This window comes from Oncorhynchus kisutch, linkage group LG18 (assembly GCF_002021735.2).
Source record: "Oncorhynchus kisutch isolate 150728-3 linkage group LG18, Okis_V2, whole genome shotgun sequence".
In the NCBI taxonomy this organism is placed as follows: Eukaryota; Metazoa; Chordata; class Actinopteri; order Salmoniformes; family Salmonidae; genus Oncorhynchus; species Oncorhynchus kisutch.
The window spans coordinates 26,172,201-26,190,421 of NC_034191.2; the positions used below are offsets into that span (position 1 = coordinate 26,172,201).

The 18,221-nt window shown below is 44.3% G+C and overlaps 1 protein-coding gene across 4 annotated transcripts in view; it reads right to left on the reverse strand.

The window, feature by feature from the left end:
- LOC109909157 (roundabout homolog 2) overlaps positions 1 to 18,221 on the reverse strand; it is a 60,252-nt gene that overhangs the window by 2,042 nt on the left and 39,989 nt on the right. For 2 of the 4 annotated variants that reach the window (XM_031795683.1, XM_020508117.2), the window contains exons 10-23: positions 16,887 to 16,968; positions 16,448 to 16,622; positions 6,238 to 6,404; positions 5,833 to 5,954; positions 5,481 to 5,697; positions 5,080 to 5,198; positions 4,207 to 4,390; positions 3,721 to 3,939; positions 3,354 to 3,396; positions 2,952 to 3,094; positions 2,353 to 2,727; positions 1,995 to 2,133; positions 717 to 1,111; positions 219 to 335 (exon numbers count right to left, since the gene is read on the reverse strand). In XM_031795683.1, the coding sequence (XP_031651543.1) occupies positions 219 to 335; positions 717 to 1,111; positions 1,995 to 2,133; positions 2,353 to 2,727; positions 2,952 to 3,094; positions 3,354 to 3,396; positions 3,721 to 3,939; positions 4,207 to 4,390; positions 5,080 to 5,198; positions 5,481 to 5,697; positions 5,833 to 5,954; positions 6,238 to 6,404; positions 16,448 to 16,622; positions 16,887 to 16,968 (2,497 nt within the window). Of the gene's footprint in view, positions 1 to 218; positions 336 to 716; positions 1,115 to 1,994; positions 2,134 to 2,352; positions 2,728 to 2,951; positions 3,095 to 3,353; positions 3,397 to 3,720; positions 3,940 to 4,206; positions 4,391 to 5,079; positions 5,199 to 5,480; positions 5,698 to 5,832; positions 5,955 to 6,237; positions 6,405 to 16,447; positions 16,623 to 16,886; positions 16,969 to 18,221 lie in introns of all 4 variants that reach the window. The other 2 variants (XM_020508118.2, XM_020508116.2) reach the window with 1 other exon arrangement.

Sequence of the window (18,221 nt, forward strand, 5' to 3'; positions counted from 1 at the left end):
GTAAGGATGTGGCTTGAATCCCAAGGTGGGAATGTTACTCATGTGCATTTACATACCAAGAAGTTAGAGCCAGTAAGAGACATTTCGAAATTCTTGCAAATAATAAGCTGGGGTAACTTGTTATTCCAGAAGCTGTGTGTGTTGCCTTGTATAAAAGCCTCTCCAAAGAGAAGATATGAAGATAACATAAATGTAGCCCACTGTCCAATATGTCTTACCTGCTTGGTCATGCAGCTCTCGTCGGTGCTGGCCCTCCCTGAGGACTTTCTTCTTGCTCCTGGTTCTATGCCCCTGAGTAGCGTGGGCGGACTCAGCCAGGAAAGGAGGAGATTGTCCTGACAGAAAAGAACAGTGATGTCATCATCAAGTAGACATTCAGAGGGAGGCGCCATCTTCATATGGAAATACTTGGTGTTAACGTAACATGACAACATTGAATAATTCAGAATAAGTATGCAGTTATGGATTAGCCTGGTAGCAGATCTGTGTGGGCTTTAGCCAACTCCTCTTGTCCAGTTCATTATCATGCCAAACACAGACTGTATGCATGGCATGGCAATACATGACAAAGTACGTGGCTAAGGCACATACAGTTCTGTGACCAGGCTGGTCATTTTCAAGAGGCTAGCTACACATATAAATAATTATCCTATGCATTAGAACTATGAGAGAGGAACAGGTTTGTAAAGACAGGGGGACAGGTGTATACAACTAACCTCCTCCCCCACTCCTCTCTGAAATATAGCTCTCCCCCATGGAGGTGTCTCCCCATTGGTTGGTGTGGTATGGCCCGCTGGCATCATATGGCCCGCTGGCATCATCCTTATTGGCAAACAGGTTGTGGTTGGAATGGGAGACATGGGAACTGGGCCCGTAGCATGCCAGCAGGTCAAAGTGCTGCAGCGGGGGGCTGTCGTTGGGGTTGAGGGGGTGTGTCTCCTCCTGAGGGGAGGGGGGAAGTATGACTGTGGACCGCAGGCTGGAGGTGGAGCCCTGGGTCAGCTCCTCTCTTCTGGAGGAGGGCAGGCTGGGTAACTCATCCCTGGAGCCTTCCATCAGGTAGGTCCTGGCTGGCAGCGGGGGACACCAGTCCTCCTCATCCTCATCTGAGCTACTGGGAGCAGGAGGAAGAGGAGAAAAGACCCCTGGTTTAACAACTAAGAGGACCTGACACATTGAGTGAAAAACATTGTCAGTAAGACCCCAGTATAAATCAAGGGGTCTATCTTACACAATGCTTGTACATCAAGAAAAGTCTTCGAGGCACATTAACAGCCATATCCAGAGACAGTAACAGTAGTTGACAGAGTTACATTTTAAAAGAGGAACCAGCAGCATTGGGTTACAAAACACAAGAGTGACTTCAAATGATTTATGTTGCCGTGACAACGTCAGAGGACATCAGAGCAGATTTAATAGAGGACATGTTATTGAAACAGGAAAGTGCTAATCCACACTGTCAGACGGTGGCTAATGTCATTACAAAAGACGATGTACAGTCAGAGCAGCTAGGTCCCCCCAGTTATGGCCACAATCTCATCTGTCACAGTCAGTTAGAGGACACTCTACACTCCCCCTGATGCAGCCACAATAAGAGTCTCTCCTGAGCCTCCAGACAAGAATGTTTTTAACTCTAACTTTAACCATAGTAAACATCATTAGAGTTTACAATCTGGTTAGAATCGGAGGACAGGTTCTGGCCCTAACGTCACAAACTCTTGCTATATAGTTCAGGTGAACTATCAGGTCAAATAGAGTGCAAGCCATACATTCAAACTAAACATAGCCGTCAAATGAGGGCGTCAGAGAATAGATAAAAAGGAAAAAATCACAATGAGTTATGGAGAAAAGGTTCAATATGTAACAACTTCAGCACTCCTGGCTTTCCTTCCCTCTACTGACATTTCCCTCCATACACCGTTAGTTCCCTCATCTGTACTTAACAAGCTATCCCATGGGAGGGTGTCTACAGGGGATATGGCGCTAGGTGTTACCTGTTCCTCCCCTCATCCCTGTCTCTCTTTGTGTAACCCCGTTCTTTATTAGCAGGCAGTGGTAGAGATAGCACATCCTCCCAGTTGAGTGGTGCAGGCTTGGATGGAGGACACGTGGACCTCTGCTTCACCAGCTTGGCTACAGTAGAGAGACAGCAGACAACCCACACACTTATTTAAATCAAGCTGAAGAGAACATTAGAAATTAGCTCTGTTAAACATATGTATGTACGATACGTTTGTGTACAGCATACAAACACCCACATGAACTATGTAACAGAGTTAGCTATATCCTCACTAGCGAACATTCCATGAGCCCTTAACTACAGTACATGAGAAGTGTAATAGCTGCCTGTACCATTGCTTGTCCTGGCGTACTGCAGCTTGGCGTACTCTCTAGACTGGACAGTCAACTGGTCCAGGTCCTGCTCCAGACCGAAGAGGCCAGAGTTGGAGAGGACGGGGGTAATGGCATAGGGGTCAGGGCCCTGGGAGTAGGGGGTGTTGGAGTCCTGGGTGTAGGGGGTGTTGGAGCCCTGGGTGTAGGGGGTGTTGGAGCCCTGGGTGTAGGGGGTGTTGGAGCCCTGGGTGTAGGGGGTGTTGGAGTATTTGTTGTAGTAGGCTAAACCCTGCAGGTCCTCAGCAGCAGCTGTATTGATGGTGCTGTAGATGGGACTGTCTGTGGACACTGATCTGTACTTCTCAGACTGGCTCAGGTAATTGGAGATGCCAACTGCGGGACAGAAATAGAAAGTAAATAAAAAATGTAAAGTGGAACCCATTTCCTTGAATGAACCACTTCCTCTTCCCTCTGCAATTTCCTGGTCAATCACAAAATCTCAAATAGGTTCCATCATTTGAGCAGCAATGGTGGCTTATTACTATTAATTTTGCCTCTGTTCAAACTACTGCATTTCATCCCACGCTAAGTTGCAAGAAGTGACTGTGGGCTCTCACCATTGTAGTATCTGTCTGTAGAGTCCAGTTTGCCAGAGCAACAGTTGACTGAGTCTTTTCCATTGTGGGCAAGGCCAGGGGCTGGCCAGGAGTCTGCTAGCCATGGGTAGTTCCCCATGTTGGAGTCCAGCATCCCTGGTCTACTGTAGGCAGATGGAGAGAACTAAAAGGTCAGATATTACTGTAAGTCTATGCTGTTCGTAATAAAAAAAGTCCACTCATTCCTTTACTTAGATGTGTGTGTGTTGGGTATATGTTAGATATTACTACACTGTCGGAGTTAGAAACACAAGCATTTCGCTACACTCGCAATAACATCTGCTAAACACTTGTATGTTCCCAATAAAATTTGATTTGATTCTTGTTTACTTTGAAAATCTGAGTAAAAACCAAGATCTCTACCTTCCGTTGCTGAGACCAGATCCTTCACTGTGAGCAAATCCAACTGCAGGAAAAACAACAAAAGCAATGGTTGCAATTAAAAACACATCTTACTCAAAGCAGTGGAGGCTGCTGAGGGGAATGGCATCAAACACATTGCAGCCATGCTGCTGAGTTTGACCTAGATACACTAAAAGACATAGATCACAGCAACACTAGGATTCTGAACCCACAGATTACAACAAGTCACATTTTAAGACACTCAGATACCCAGACTTGGCAAACGTGATGGTGACAGGATTGGAACAGATTAGTGGTGGCTAATGGTATTGTTTGTATGCTATGTGAATACAATGTTGGGGTTGAGGTTAAGGATGTTACAGTATACCTGCAGGTGTGTAGGCAAATGAGGTGGTGTAGTGTCCCAGCTCTTTCCTCCTGCGGTGGCGACAGTATAGCCAACCACTGAACCCCATGAGCACCAGCCATGAGGCCACACCCAACCCAGCGATGAACGCTGGTTGGCTGACCACTCCCGTGATCTGCTCTGATAGACTGAGGCTGTTGTCTTTCTGCAGAGGGTCTGAAGGCATGTCCAGTGACAGGGCTGAATGATAGAGAGTCCAGGTTATCAGTCCGGCAAATTCATTTCCAATATGGCTTCCTGAATAAACAGACAACTAACTTACCCCATTGGTTTCTAGCAAGTAGTGTTGATATACTGTATACCAGTAACAAACAATTCAAAAACCTCAAGCCTCGTCTTTAGTAATCTACCATATTGACTGAGGACCAGGGTATTAATTGGCTATTAATGTTGGCTATTAATGTTGCATCTAAGGAAGGGTCTCTTCTAGTGGTAAAGCTGACTCACCGAGGACCAGGTCTATAGGTGGGCTATGTTCACCCACTCCCAAGTTGGTGACTGCCGCCACCATCACACTGTACTGGAGGTCTGGCAGCAGCCCAGTCAGTAGGATGGACAACCCCGCTCCATCAACTGTCCTGTTGATATGGCTCTCTGTCTTCAACTCAGTGTCACTCCCCAGGCACCAGACCTGGCAGACAGAGAAACAAGCTTGATAGTGAGTGGTGGAGAGACAGAAACTCTGGAGGAACAGAAATGGGACAGAAACTCCGGAGGGACAGAAATGGAACAGAAACTCTGGAGGGACAGAAATGGAACAGAAACTCCAGAGGGACAGAAACGACAGACAACATTTAATAACACTAGAAACATCAAGTCGATCATGTTGCCAAGAGGACAACTGAACCAGAAGTGGAGATATTTTGTTGCTAGCCGGCACGACATGGGAATACGATAGGCTTTAAAACGCCTTCCCAGAAAAGTCTGAGAAAAAAATGTTTAAAAAAAAGCAAACCAAGAGCAGATCCAGTCAACAAGATGAGGACAAGTGATTTAAATCTGAGGACTAAATTAATTAAATTGTGTTTTTGCATCCTACAGAAGTGTTGCTGTTAACTGATACTAAGCAATGTTTAATTAAAACCACTAGCACAGCATTTCTGTTCAGTACAGCATGTTTTTGGCAACAAGGATAAAACCGACTGCTTAAAATCAGCACAATGATGATTCAAACAAATAATACATTTTCTCTTTCCCACGACCAGCTGTAGTGACTAATTAACTGCCACCTTTTCACTAAATTAACATCAGACAGTAGTCTAGAGTAGCACTTTCCTCCAACCAGGTACTGCTTCAACATTCTCCACTCTGTAATCTTACCTTGTACTCCAGGACTGTACCACTCTGAACATCAGCGGGGGGAGGTTCCCAGGAGACACTGATGCTAGAGCTGTTGCTGAGCTGGACCACCGACACAGCCTGCGGGGGAGCACTTAACACTGGAAGGATGTGAACATGGATAACTGTCGGTTAATGAGACCCAGGAAATCAAAGAGACTTTGGTCAATAAAATACATGTTCCTATACGCATGTGCTGTGGTGTCCTACAGTAACACATCACAGCATTGCGTCATTTTAGAAGCAAACAAATCTTTATAAAGGGGAAGTCTGAGGAAAATGTATTCTTACTGCCCTTGCAGCAACAATAAAATGTAGTGAACTGCTGTATGCCTACGGACTTCACAGAGAAGGAACATCCTGCATCCCGCTGCGTGTCTTACCCTCCTCAGGGGTGCGTAGCTGCACCAGGGGGCTGTCCAGTCCCTGCAGCTCGTTGAAGTAGGGGCGGACCTTCACCTCGTACTCTGTGTCCGTGTGCAGGTCTGATAGGACAGTGGTGAGCTCAGGCCCCACTTTCACATTCTGGACTAACCAGGCGCTGCCAGTGGAGCGGTACAGCAGCCTGAATCCCTGCACGTACTGAGACTGACGTGCCACCTGACCAATGACAGAACACAGGGGGAGGGACATCGAGGTGGTTAATTATATATTTCCCGAAGATATTATAAAGTATGGAGCACAGTACAAAGTTGCATATTGTTTCTCCAGGTTATGACACTCAGTTTTACTCACAGTCCAGGAGACCTGGGCACTGCTGGGTGATAGGACCACAGGCTTCTGCAGGTAGAGAGACACCTCCCCTAGTTCTCTCTGCACCTGTCTGCGGTCTACCCCCTGCTCTGTAGGACTCCCATCTACAACACCACAAGGGAACTGCACTCAGAACAGCCTGATGTCATACCACACTGCACTGAGAACAGCCTGACGTCATACCACACTGCACTGAGAACAGCCTGATTTCATACCACACTGCACTGAGAAAGGCTTGATGTCATACCACACTGTACTGAAAACATCCTAATGTCATAACACACTGCACTCAGAACAGCCTAACAGCACAGAACACTTTACTATGAAAAAGTCCAAGTGATTGAGTGATTATACACATATTATATGCTGTTCTGTGTCCATACTGACCCTGTGTCCTGATGGGTTCAGAGATTGGGCTGGGGTCACTCAGACCGTAGGAGTTCACTGCTCGGACGATGAACAGGTAGACAGTGTTTGGGTACAGGCCGATGACGGTGTGCTTCTCCTGTTTCACGTGGTCAGCTACCGTCTGCCACACACTGCCAACGGATTGGCTGGAAAATAACATTAATCAATTACAGGTTGAATTCTGGGAGGATTGTCTGGCCTTGTCCTTATCCTGATATGATAAATAACGCAACAATGAGTGTGGTTTGACAATTTGGGTCCTCTAGCATTGATGAATGTTGGGTAAATTAATGCTATTATCGTCTCAGTTCAGTGAGGACCTATAGTACATCTTACCTAGTCTATGGTATGATTTGACCAGTCAATTACCCAGTGAGTGATAACCAACCAGTCAAAACGCGTTAGCATGCTTCATTTCGGCTGGCACCTAGCCGGGAACCGACTGAGTGTGCTCGCAAACTCCCTTAAAAGACCTTCACTTGAAAAACAAGAACAAGAGTCAATAGTAATGTTTGACCATTTTTAAATGCCGTAGCCAGTAAACACTTTCTCAAAATACTCTGAATTAATCTAAAATAACTCCCAAAATCTGTCATTAATTTTGACGTTTTTGTGGAGGATTTCTTAGTTGCGTAATTTACTACTAAGATGTTTGTTTTAGTCTTTCTCAATAAAAAAATGTGCATGAAAGTGAGTCGTCTCTGGTTGAATGACAAAAAATAAGAATCCCTACTTTTGACCAATCACTGAAGAAGGGATGAAAACTTCTGCTCCGAAAAAAATGTGTGCCCAAACAGGCGAATATACCTTTCTAAAGTAAAAAACAAACAAAAACACATCACAAAATGTTGTCATAATATATGCACAAATTCTTCCGAACTGTCTTGCCTGGAAAGCATGTGGACGACTTAAGGAAGCAGCACTAGAACTCTGACCTGCTCCTTAAAACTTCTTAGGGCTGCAATCCCGTTAACGGGATCCATATGACAACAGCCAGTGAAAGTGCAGGGCGCCAAATTCAAAACAACAGAAATCTCATAATTAAAATTTCTCAAACATACATGTATCTTATACTGTTTTAAAGGTAATCTTGTTGTTAAACCCACCACAGTGTCCAATTTTTCAAATAGGCTTTACAGCGAAGCACCACAAACGATTATGTTAGGTTACCACCAACTCACAGAAAAACACAGCCATTTTTCCAGCAAAAGAGAGGAAGCAGAAATAGAGATCAAATTAATCACTAACCTTTGATGATCTTCATCAGATGACACTCATAGGACTTCATGTTACACAATACATGTATGTTTTGTTTGATAAAAGTTCATATTTATATAAAAAAATCTCAGTATATATTGGCGCGTTACGTTCACTAGTTCCAAAAACATCCGGTGATATTGCAGAGAGCCACATCATTTTACAGAAATACTCATTATAAATGTCGATGAAAATACAATTGTTAGACATGGAAATATAGATATACCTCTCCTTAACCTTTTTGGGATAGGGGGCAGCATTTTCACTTTTGGATGAATAGCGTGCCCAGAGTGAACTGCCTCCTACTCTGTCCCAGATGCTAATATATGCATATTATTATTAGTATTGGATAGAAAACACTCTGAAGTTTCTAAAACTGTTTGAATGATGTCTGTGAGTATAACAGAACTCATATGGCAGGCGAAAACCTGAGAAAATCCAACTAGGAAGTGGGACATCTGAGATTTGTAGTTTTTCAAAGCTTGGCCTACCGAATACACATTGAGATATGGATGAGGTTGCACTTCCTACGGCTTCCACTAGATGTTGTTACGGATACAGGTATTCCGTGTGTGTATCCTGTGTGTGTGTGTGTGTGTGTGTGTATTTCTTTTCTCTCCTTCTCCCCTCCTCACAGGTGGCAATCATTCCCCAATCAGTCATCAATCAGTCGCTAATCAGAAGACACACCTCCTCCTGTTTCCACTACCCAATCACATCACTTTTCCCTTGGTTTAAAAACCCATTCAGTTGTTTCCTCTGAAGCTCAATCTCTCTGTCATACAATCTCTTGGTAGTTCTCTTGTTTGTTTTAGCACCTCCAGATCACTTTGTCCCCATCTGTGAGTATTGTTTGTGTTATGGTGTTTGATGGTGGGAAAGGGGGAACCAAGACAAGTTGCCCATGGGCATACACTACCCGTAGGACTACTTTGTCTAAGAACACTAGGTAGAACTGGGCGGACCACCCGCTGTATTTTTGGTTAGTTAGTTAGCTGTGTAGTAGGCTAGTCTAGTTTAGGGGTGTTTTTGGATATTTGTTTCTTTCCTTGGGTCCAGCTCAGCCCCTTTTCCTGCTCCCCCTTTACAGTGTGTTTTCAAATAAACCCTGAGTGTTTGATGGTAATTAAGTTGTCTGTGGTTTTTCGTTCGCACTTTTACTTTGTCACAATTATAATTTGCATGAGTTGTTACGGGTCTTGTTACCATCCCCCCCTAGACTGCCGGGCCAAAAAGGGATTCGTAACATAGGTGGGGGCTCGTCCGGGATATGTCATAATTGACACCCATGCCGCTCGTGCAGATTGTTAGTGGTTTGGTTCAGTGTTGAGCGTCATAGCTGATGTGGCATTAGTGTTTGCTATTTGTTGGCTCTTGTGTAGTAGTTCAAGATGGATACTTTTGATTTGAGATCCTTTTTGGATAACCCTTCGTGGGAGGTTTTTGACAAATGTCGTAGAGTTGATATAATGACCTTGGCTGACCATTATTCTGTATCGATTCCGCAGGATGTAGTTAAAGCGGAGGTTAAACAGCTAGTGTTAAATGTTTTGTTGGAAGAGCAGGTGCTTGTATTACCGCTGCCTGAGCATACTACCCCTGTAGGGGATGTTGCTGCTCCTCTAAGCCCGGTGGTGTCCGAGGGCGAGGCTAAAGCTCCAGCCACATTGCCCTGTTTTGATCCACTCTCCCCACTGTCAACCGGTGATATCAGGAGGGATGTCCGTTCAATACAGTTCCAACTGGAGGCGGAAGAGAGCCCAAATTAGGCGGGAGACTCTCCAGTTGGAGATGTGTAAAATTGAGGCAGAGAAAGAAAGAGACCAGCGTCATTTGGAGATGTGTAAACTTGAAAAAGAACAAGAACAGTGGCAGTTAGATTTGGAAATGTGTAAAATTGAGGCAGAAAAAGAAAGAGACCAGCGGCAGATGGAGTTCAAAATGCTCCAGATGGAACTGGAGGCAGAGAGAGCGAGGCTAGCCTCCGTTCCGGCTGTGACTATTAGTGAGTCGTCCTCACCAGCTGGAGCTTCCAACACGTTTGACATTAGTAGGCAGATTGCCTTAGTACCTTTGTTCAGAGTCGGAGGTTGACTCCTATTTTTGTGTATTTGAGCGTATAGCCGTAGCATTGAAATGGCCTGAAGAGGTATGGTGCCTATTACTTCAGTGTAAATTAACTGGTAAAGCCCAATAGGTTTTGTCAGCACAACCTCTGGAAGACAGTTTGAATTATGAAGTGGTCAAACTACTGTTATTCGTGCCTATGAGCTTGTGCCTGAGGCATACCGACAGAGATTTAGGTCTCAGAAGTCTTCTAATAAGACTTATGTGGAATTTGCTAGAGACAAGGGAAATCTGTTTGATAAATGGCATGCTGCTAGTAAGGTAACTGATTTCAACTCTCTCCGGGAGTTAATCTTGTTGGAAGAGTTTAAAAATTGCTTACCCGAAAGCATTGTAGTAAACGAACAGAAAGTATCCTCCCTGTCAGAAGCGTCTGTGTTGGCAGACGAGTTTGTGTTGACGCACAAGAGTGTTTTCGGCTCATACTGAGAGTAGAGCCACTGACTTGCCCACTTTTAGCCCTAGTCGGCCAGCAGTATATCAATCACGCCAGAAAAATGAGCGTCCCTGTTTCTATTAACATAAGGTGGGACATATGATTAATGATTGCTTCCTGCTTAACCGCAAACAAGGGATGCCTATTCGTGCCAAGCCGCCAACAGGTGTTGGTATAATTCGTACGGTTGTGAGGTCTGAAACGAAACAGGTGCCTCAGGGTAACTGTAGTTTGAAAGTCCCAGTCCCCGACCGCAGTTATGAACCGTTCATTTGAGGGGTTTGTGTCCCTAACGAATGACGACGCGTCTCAGTGTCCGGTTAAAATCCTTAAAGATACTGGAGCGGCGTAGTCGTTTATATTGTCTGATGTGTTGCCCTTATCTGACGATACATACTGTGTGTTAGTTCAGGGTATTGAAATGGGTTTTGTCCCAGTGCCATTGCACTTTGCGAAAGTACACTGAGTTAATCAGTGAAATATTCAGACTTCCTATGTTGCCAGTAAAAGGTGTGACCTTTATAATGGGTGACAACATTTCCGGAGGAAAGGTAGTACCCGTATTGGAAGTAATGGATAAAAGTGACCACTCTCTCTCCAATGAGCTGGCACAGAGTTATCCACATGTGTTCCCCGCTTGCGCTGTCACTCGTGCTCAGGCATGACAAGTGGGGGACGTGATAGATTTGTCGAACACTGTGCTGTTCAAAGAGGTTGATCAAGAGGATAGGTTGTGTGCTACCTCTGGGAAGCTGATCACCTCTGACAAACAGCCCAGGGAAGAATCAAAGTATGTTGAACTTATTGCTGATGCAATACAGTTACCAGTCACTTGTGAGCAGCTGATTGCTAACCAAAAGGTTGACAACAAGCTTGCTCAATGTTTTTATAGTGTTGTATCATTGGATGAGGTAAAGAAGAAGAACGTGGCTTACATCCTTGATGGTAATCTCCTGATGTGTAAATGGACATCCCATGTTGACACGGGTGGAGATTGGAATGCTGTTGACCAAATAGTGATTCCTACAGCCTTTTGACAAAATGTGTTATCCCTTGCTCATGATTACCAGTGGTCTGGTCATTTAGGAATCACTAAGACTTATGATCGGATCCTTCAACATTTCTTTTGGCCAGGTTTAAAACAAAATGTGGCTCAGTTATATCGGACATGCCACACGTCAGAGAACAGGAAAACCAAATCAGGTTATTCCTCCCGTTCCTCTTTGTCCAATACCTGCCATAGGTGAACCATTCGAACCTGTGGTGGTTGATTGTGTTGGACCGTTACCAAAGACAAAATCGGGTAACCAGTTTTTGTTAACGGTTATGTGTATGGCTACAAGATACCCCGAGGCCAATCCTCTGAGAAGGATTACAGCTCCGCTAGTGAGTAAAGCCTTAATTAAATTCTTCACGACATTCGGGTACCTAAGGTGGTACAAAGTGGTCAAGGTACCAATTTCCTATCAAAGCTCTTCAAACAGGTGTTAAAATCCTTGTCAATTACGCACCGGGTGGCAAGTGCATATCACCCAGAGTCTCAGGGTGCGCTTGAAAGATGGCATCAGACACTGAAGTCTATGCTATGTAAATATTGTTTGGAATCTGAGAAAGATTGGGATGAGGGTTTTCCTCTAGTTTTGTTTGCTGCTCGTGAAACTGTACAGGAGTCCCTAGGGTTCAGCCCGGCTGAACTAGAGTTTGGTCACGCAGTGAGAAGACCAATGAAAGTCTAAAGAACAGTTCTTGTCCCAAGAGTTGTGTACAGGAGATGAGAATGTGTTGGACTACGTTAGTCGCTTTCGTGAGCGCCTACACCAAGCCTGTGCTCTCGCAAAGGAAGCTCTGTCTTCCTCACAAAGGAGTTTGAAAAGACACTATGATAAACAGACTGTTTCTCGTCCACTACAGCCAGGTGACCAAGTACTGGTGTTATTGCCTGTTCCAGTATCTTAACTGTCAGCTCGTTTCTCTGGTCCTTATTTAATTGAAAAGAAATGAAGTGAAACTGATTATGTGCTACAAACTCCTGATAGAAAACACCAATCTCGTGTCTGCCACATTAACATGTTGAAGGCATACCACACCCGACCCATCACCCAGGTAGATAGTTCAAAAACAGCGGCAGGCACTACTGTCTCCTCTGTTTCTACTGCTATGATAGTGGACTGTCATATTGATGATGTTGACGGATTGGAGCTGCGCAATACTCAGCAGCAGTGCGTTAGATTGCCCAACTCAGAAATGCTGCTGTCTATCCAATCAGGTCTGGTTCATTTAACGGACGGACAGGCCGACGATATTGTGAGGCTACTACACAGTTTTCCATGTCTCTTTAATGACGTTCCTACTCGCACAAACGTGTTGGAACATGACATCAATGTTGGAAATGCTGCCCTTATCAAGCAACACCCATATCGTATCAATGCTTCTAAGAGGAAGAAATGAGGGATGAAGTGAAATCTGTGTTGGAGAATGACCTGGCTATGCCAAGAATGACCTGGCTATGCCAAGTTCCAGCCCTTGGAGTTCTCCTTGCATTCTGGTTCCTAAACCTGATGGTACGTCCAGGTTATGTACAGATTATCGAAAGGTAAATTCTGTCACAATGCCAGATTCATACCCATTACCCAGACTGGACGACTGTATCGACACTATTGGTGCTGCTAATTATGTAACTAAGTTGGACCTATTAAAAGGTTACTGGCAGGTTCCATTAACCTCACATGCTTCTGAGATTTCTGCCTTTGTGACCCCAGACAACTTCCTACAGTACCCAGTCATGGCTTTTGGGATGCGGAATGCACCAGCCACTTTCCAACGACAGGTTAACTCTGTATTAGCTGGTGTTCCCAATTGTAGTGCATATCTTGATGATCTAGTGATTTATTCGTCTGAGTGGTCAGATCATGTTGACTCTCTAAGGGTAGTATGTGAACATTTGGCAGCTGCTTCTCTAACCCTGAACTTGGCAAAGTGCGAGTTTGGGAAGGCTACTGTTACCTATCTCGGTAAAGAGGTCGGCCATGGACAGGTGCACCCTGTTGGTCTTGGCTATAATTGAATTCCCCGCACCTACCACCAGACGAGAGCTACGCTGCTTTTTGGGGATGGTTGGCTACTACCGTAGTTTCTGTAAACTTCTCTGAGGTAGCTCCATTGACCAATTTGCTCAGTCTGGCAAGATCATTTATTGTAAGATAGCTTTTGATACTGCGAAAGCACTCTTATGCAATACCCCTGTACTTGCTGCTCCGGATTTTGAACAACCGTTAACTTGAGGTAGATGCTAGTGCCAGAGGTGCTGGTGCTGTTCTACTGCAGTAGGACAAGAGTGGAGTGGATCATCCCATTTGTTATTTTTCACAAAAGTTTAACAAATGTCAGGCAAACTATACAACTATTGAACAAGAGGCTCTTGCTTTGTTGTTATGTCTGCAATACTTTGAGGTGTATATTGGTTCTAGTGCCCTACCAGTAATCGTATATACTGACCATAACCCCTTAGTGTTTCTCCACCAGATGTACAACCACAACCAGAGCCTTATGCTTTGGGTGCTGATGGTACACAATTATAATTTGGAGATCCACCACAAAAAGGGTTGTGAAAATGTGTTGGCAGATGCTTTGTCTCGTGTGTAAATATGATGATATTTGGTATGTGTTGTAAATATTGTTGTTGCAATCCCCATGGGTTGCTCTTTTAAGGGTGGGAGTGTTACGGATACAGGTATTCTGTGTGTGTATCCTGTGTGTATTTCTTTTCTTTCCTTCTCCCCTCACAGGTGGAAATCATCATTCCCCAATCAGTCGCTAATCAGAAGACACACCTCCACCTGTTTCCATTACCCAATCACATCCCCTTTCCCTTGGTTTAAAAACCCATTCAGTTGTTTCCTCTGAAGCTCAATCTCGCTGTCATACAATCTCTCGGTAGTTCTTGTTTGTTTTAGCACCTCCAGATCACTTTGTCCCCACCTGTGAGTATTGTTTGTTATGGTGGAAAAAGGGGGAACCAAGACAAGTTGCCCATGGGCATACACTACCCGTAGGACTACTTTGTCTAAGAACACTAGGTAGAACTGGGCGGACCACCCACTGTATTTTTGGTTAGTTAGTTAGCTGTATAGTAGTAGGCTAGTCTAGCTTAGGGGTGTTTTTGTATATTTGTTTCTTTCCTTGGGTCCAGCTCAGCCCCTTTTCCTGCTCCCCCTTTACAGTGTGTTTTCAAATAAACCCTGAGTGTTTGATGGTAATTAAGTTGTCTGTGGTTTTTCGTTCACACTTTTACTTTGTCACAATTATAATTTGCATGAGTTATGTTACGGGTCTCGTTACCATCCCCCCTAGACTGCCGGGCCAAAAAGGGATTCGTAACAGATGTCAACCGTCTTTTGAAACTTGAATGAGGATTCTACTATAAAGGAGGGGCTCATGAGACCTCTGAGTCAGTGGTCTGGCAGAGAGCCTTGGTCTCATGACGAGCGCTCCCGACAGAGTTACCTCGTGTTCGAGTGCTTTTTCTGAAGACAAAGGAATTCTCCGGTTGTGTAATATGATGTCCTATGAGTGTCATCTGATGAAGATCATCAAAGATTAGTGATTCATTTAATCTATATTTCTTCTTTTTGTGACTCCTATCTTTGGCTGGAAAAAATGTCTTTCAACTTGGCGGTGATCTAATAATCATATGTTGTGCTTTTTTTTTTTTTTTTTTTTTTTTTTTACTTTACGGAAAAAGTCAACAAATCAGAAATAAAATATTCCCTTACCTTTTGACCTTCATCAGAATGCACTCCCAGGAATCCTAGTTCCACAAATGTTTGATTTCTTCGATAATGTCAATTATTTATGTCCAAGTAGATACTTTTGTTAGGGCGTTTAGTACACAAATCGAAACACTCATGCAGGTCCAGCCGAACGTCGGACGAACTTCAAAAAGTTATATTACAGGTCGTAGAAATATTTCAAACTAAGTATAGAATCAATCTTTAGGATGTTTTTATCAAATCTTCAATAACGTTCCAACCTGAGAATTCCATTGTAAAAAGAAAAGCCATGGAACGCAGGTTTCCATCATGTGAAATGCGCATGACCAGGCCCTGGCTCTCTGCCAGAGAACTGACTCAAAGAGCTCCCATCTGGCCCAACATCACAGTAGAAGCCTCATTCAAGTTTCTAAAGACACTTGACATCTAGTGGAAGCCTTAGGAAGTGCAACAACCAATATCCCACTGTGTATTCAATAGGAGCTGGGTTGAAAATCGACCAACCTCAGATTTCCCACTTCCTGTTTGGATTTCTTCTCAGGTTTTTGCCTGCCATATGAGTTCTGTTATAGTCAGACATCATTCAAACTGTTTTTAGAAACTTCAGAGTGTTTTCTATCCAATAATAATATGCCTATATTAGCAACTGGGACTGAGGAGCAGGCAGTTTACTCTGGGCACCTTTCATCCAAGCTACTAAATACTGCCCCTGCAGCCATAAGAAGTTAACTACAGTAGGTGTCATAAGGGGCGGCAGGTAAGGAGCGGCAGGCGTTGGACTATAGTAACCGAAAGTTTGCAAGATCGAACCCCCGAGCAGACAAGGTAAATAAAACTGTCGTTCTGCAGTTAACCCACTGTTCCAGTCATTGAATATAAGAATTTGTTCATAGTTAAATAAAGGTAAAAATAAGACCTGAGTAACAATCTGCCCTCTGCTATCCTCCAACCATCCCTCTTCTTCCATTAAGCCCTGTTCTCTAGCCCTAGGAGGGTTAGTGGAGGAATAATAGGAGACGTCCCCATCCAGCAGCTAGCTCTATTTAAAGACTGTGCTCTGTTAGATGAAGTTTGAGGAAAGTAGCTAACAGCTACCCATGGGAATGTCTTGTCTCAAACTGTGCTGTCAGTCTCAGTGCCAGGCAGCTTATTGGCCTGTGTGTATCTGGCTCTGCCTGCCCAGAGCCTCTGCCCTCTCTGCCTCTGTGATAAGAGCTCTCTGGCTAGTCTCTCCTTCCATAGCCCCAGGTCAGTGCCGTCCAGGACCACAGGGAAAATTATGCTTTTTTTCTTCATGCAACTGATTCTATGTTCTCTGCTCCAGAATGCTTTATGATTTGATTTAATCTGCCATGGCTCGTTTTCCCTTCACGTCATTATTTCCTGCCACTGTTGCACATGTATGTTAAACCAAATGGAGAATCCCTGTATGTGAATACAAATCAAGGACACAACTGATATAGCAACAGACCTAGAAAGACCCCAGTACCCAGCATTGAAATAGAAATTCCCTATTTATATAGTACCCTGCAGAGCCAGGTATTAAAATGCGGTTTCTAAATATGTCTCTGGTACCCAGTCTTTGCATGTCATACTGTACCTGAAGGCCTCGATGATGTAGGAGGTGACAGCAGCCCCACCCTCGTGGGGGTTGGACTGCCAGGTGAGGGTGACTGTATTCCTGGTCACATCCGTCACCACAGGCTTCTGGGGCGGCCCTGGCAGCTGGATGGACTCTGACACCCGGGGAACTGATGACCCAGGGGCTCCGTCCTCTGGGACACAAACAGGGATACGCCATTAGATAACATGAGACACAGTGGTTGTGTGTGATAATGGTAACTTGGTGTACCGGGATATAGTCTGAGTTTGACTGTTTTATTTTTCAATTCTATTTATCTACACATAGTAGTGATGCATACTGTAGCTAAAGCAGGAAAGTAGGTTTCCATAAAGTATAATGTACATTTACTGTATAATTTGAAACCAATGGGGTTTGTATGGTTTTGTGAGGTGCCAAGGTGAGTGTGTGTGTTTACCTCTTATGGTGAGTGTCCCGCTCCAGCTCGACTCGCCCGTGGCGCTGGACACCACACAAGTGTACATTCCCGAATCCTTATCCTAGCAACAGAAAGGTGCATTTTAGCTCCCTTTCATAAGGAGAGGGGACCCAAAACATTGGAACCACAGTGCTTTAGATACTTTCTGTGTTTGTTAATCCGAGTGGAGCAAATCTCAGCGGATCTCCTCTTTTTACTTATTAATTGCTTCCTTGTTCACTGCTTTGCCGCCGTCCTGAGACTCACTTTTAGAAGTGTAAAGTTAAAATATTTTATGAAATGCCACTTTGCCACAAAGCAGACATCACTCAGCCACAGTAGTAGAAGGAGTCATATGTGCTGAACACTCCTGAGAGAACAGCAGTCGAAATGAGATTCATCTCCCCATGTGCATGGTCAACCTCACAGGTGTCTAACTCATTCCACGGAGGGCCGAGTGTCTACCGGTTTCGCTCCTCCCTTGTACTTGAGTAATGAATGAAGCTCACTTATTAGTAAGTCACTCCACTTACCTGACAGTCTAGGTCTGAATTGAAAGGAAAAACCAAAAACCAGCTGACACTAGGCCCTCCATGGAATGAGTTTGACACCCCTGGTCTACCTGCTCTCCCTTTCCACAGTACTGTATTATATACATTATATATATATATATATATATATATATATATATATATATATATATATAAATAATATGCAGTGAACAAAGAAGCAATATGTTCTCCACTGTCCTAATGGTGTTACTAACACTGGGCTGGCAGAGTGCCAGTCTACTGTAACCAACAAATTCATGTTAGATCATTCACCACAGCATCGACCTCTGGTTTATGGATTGGTAGTATGTGGACAGATGAACTCTGAGTTTAACCACTGCTGAAATATTGAAGACTAGGAGGGGGCATCGCTAGGCTAAATATTTTTAGCCCCTCTTTCTCCCGCTACATCTCGTCCTCTCCATTCCCCTCCCTCCCTCTCTCTCTCCATGCCAAGCTAATGCATCTCTTCTGTTCCATTGAGCGCAGTGACATGGCAGATTTCCCCTGCCTCAATGATGCATTGGACCTTGTGTTAATGCTCCAAGTTTGCTGAGCACCACTGCTGAGAGAGAGAGAGTTGTGCCAGAGATGTAATTAAAGGCTTTGAAATCGTTAATCATGCGTGACCACAGTCAATTAGCACAAACCAGGCTGCTCTCCCCGCTCCGCACGCTCACCTCCAGGTGAGGCCACAGCACAAAAGGGCCATGGACTGCTCTTTCATCAAAGCAGAACACATTTACATTTACAAACAAGCCCCTTCATTAACATTACAATTACA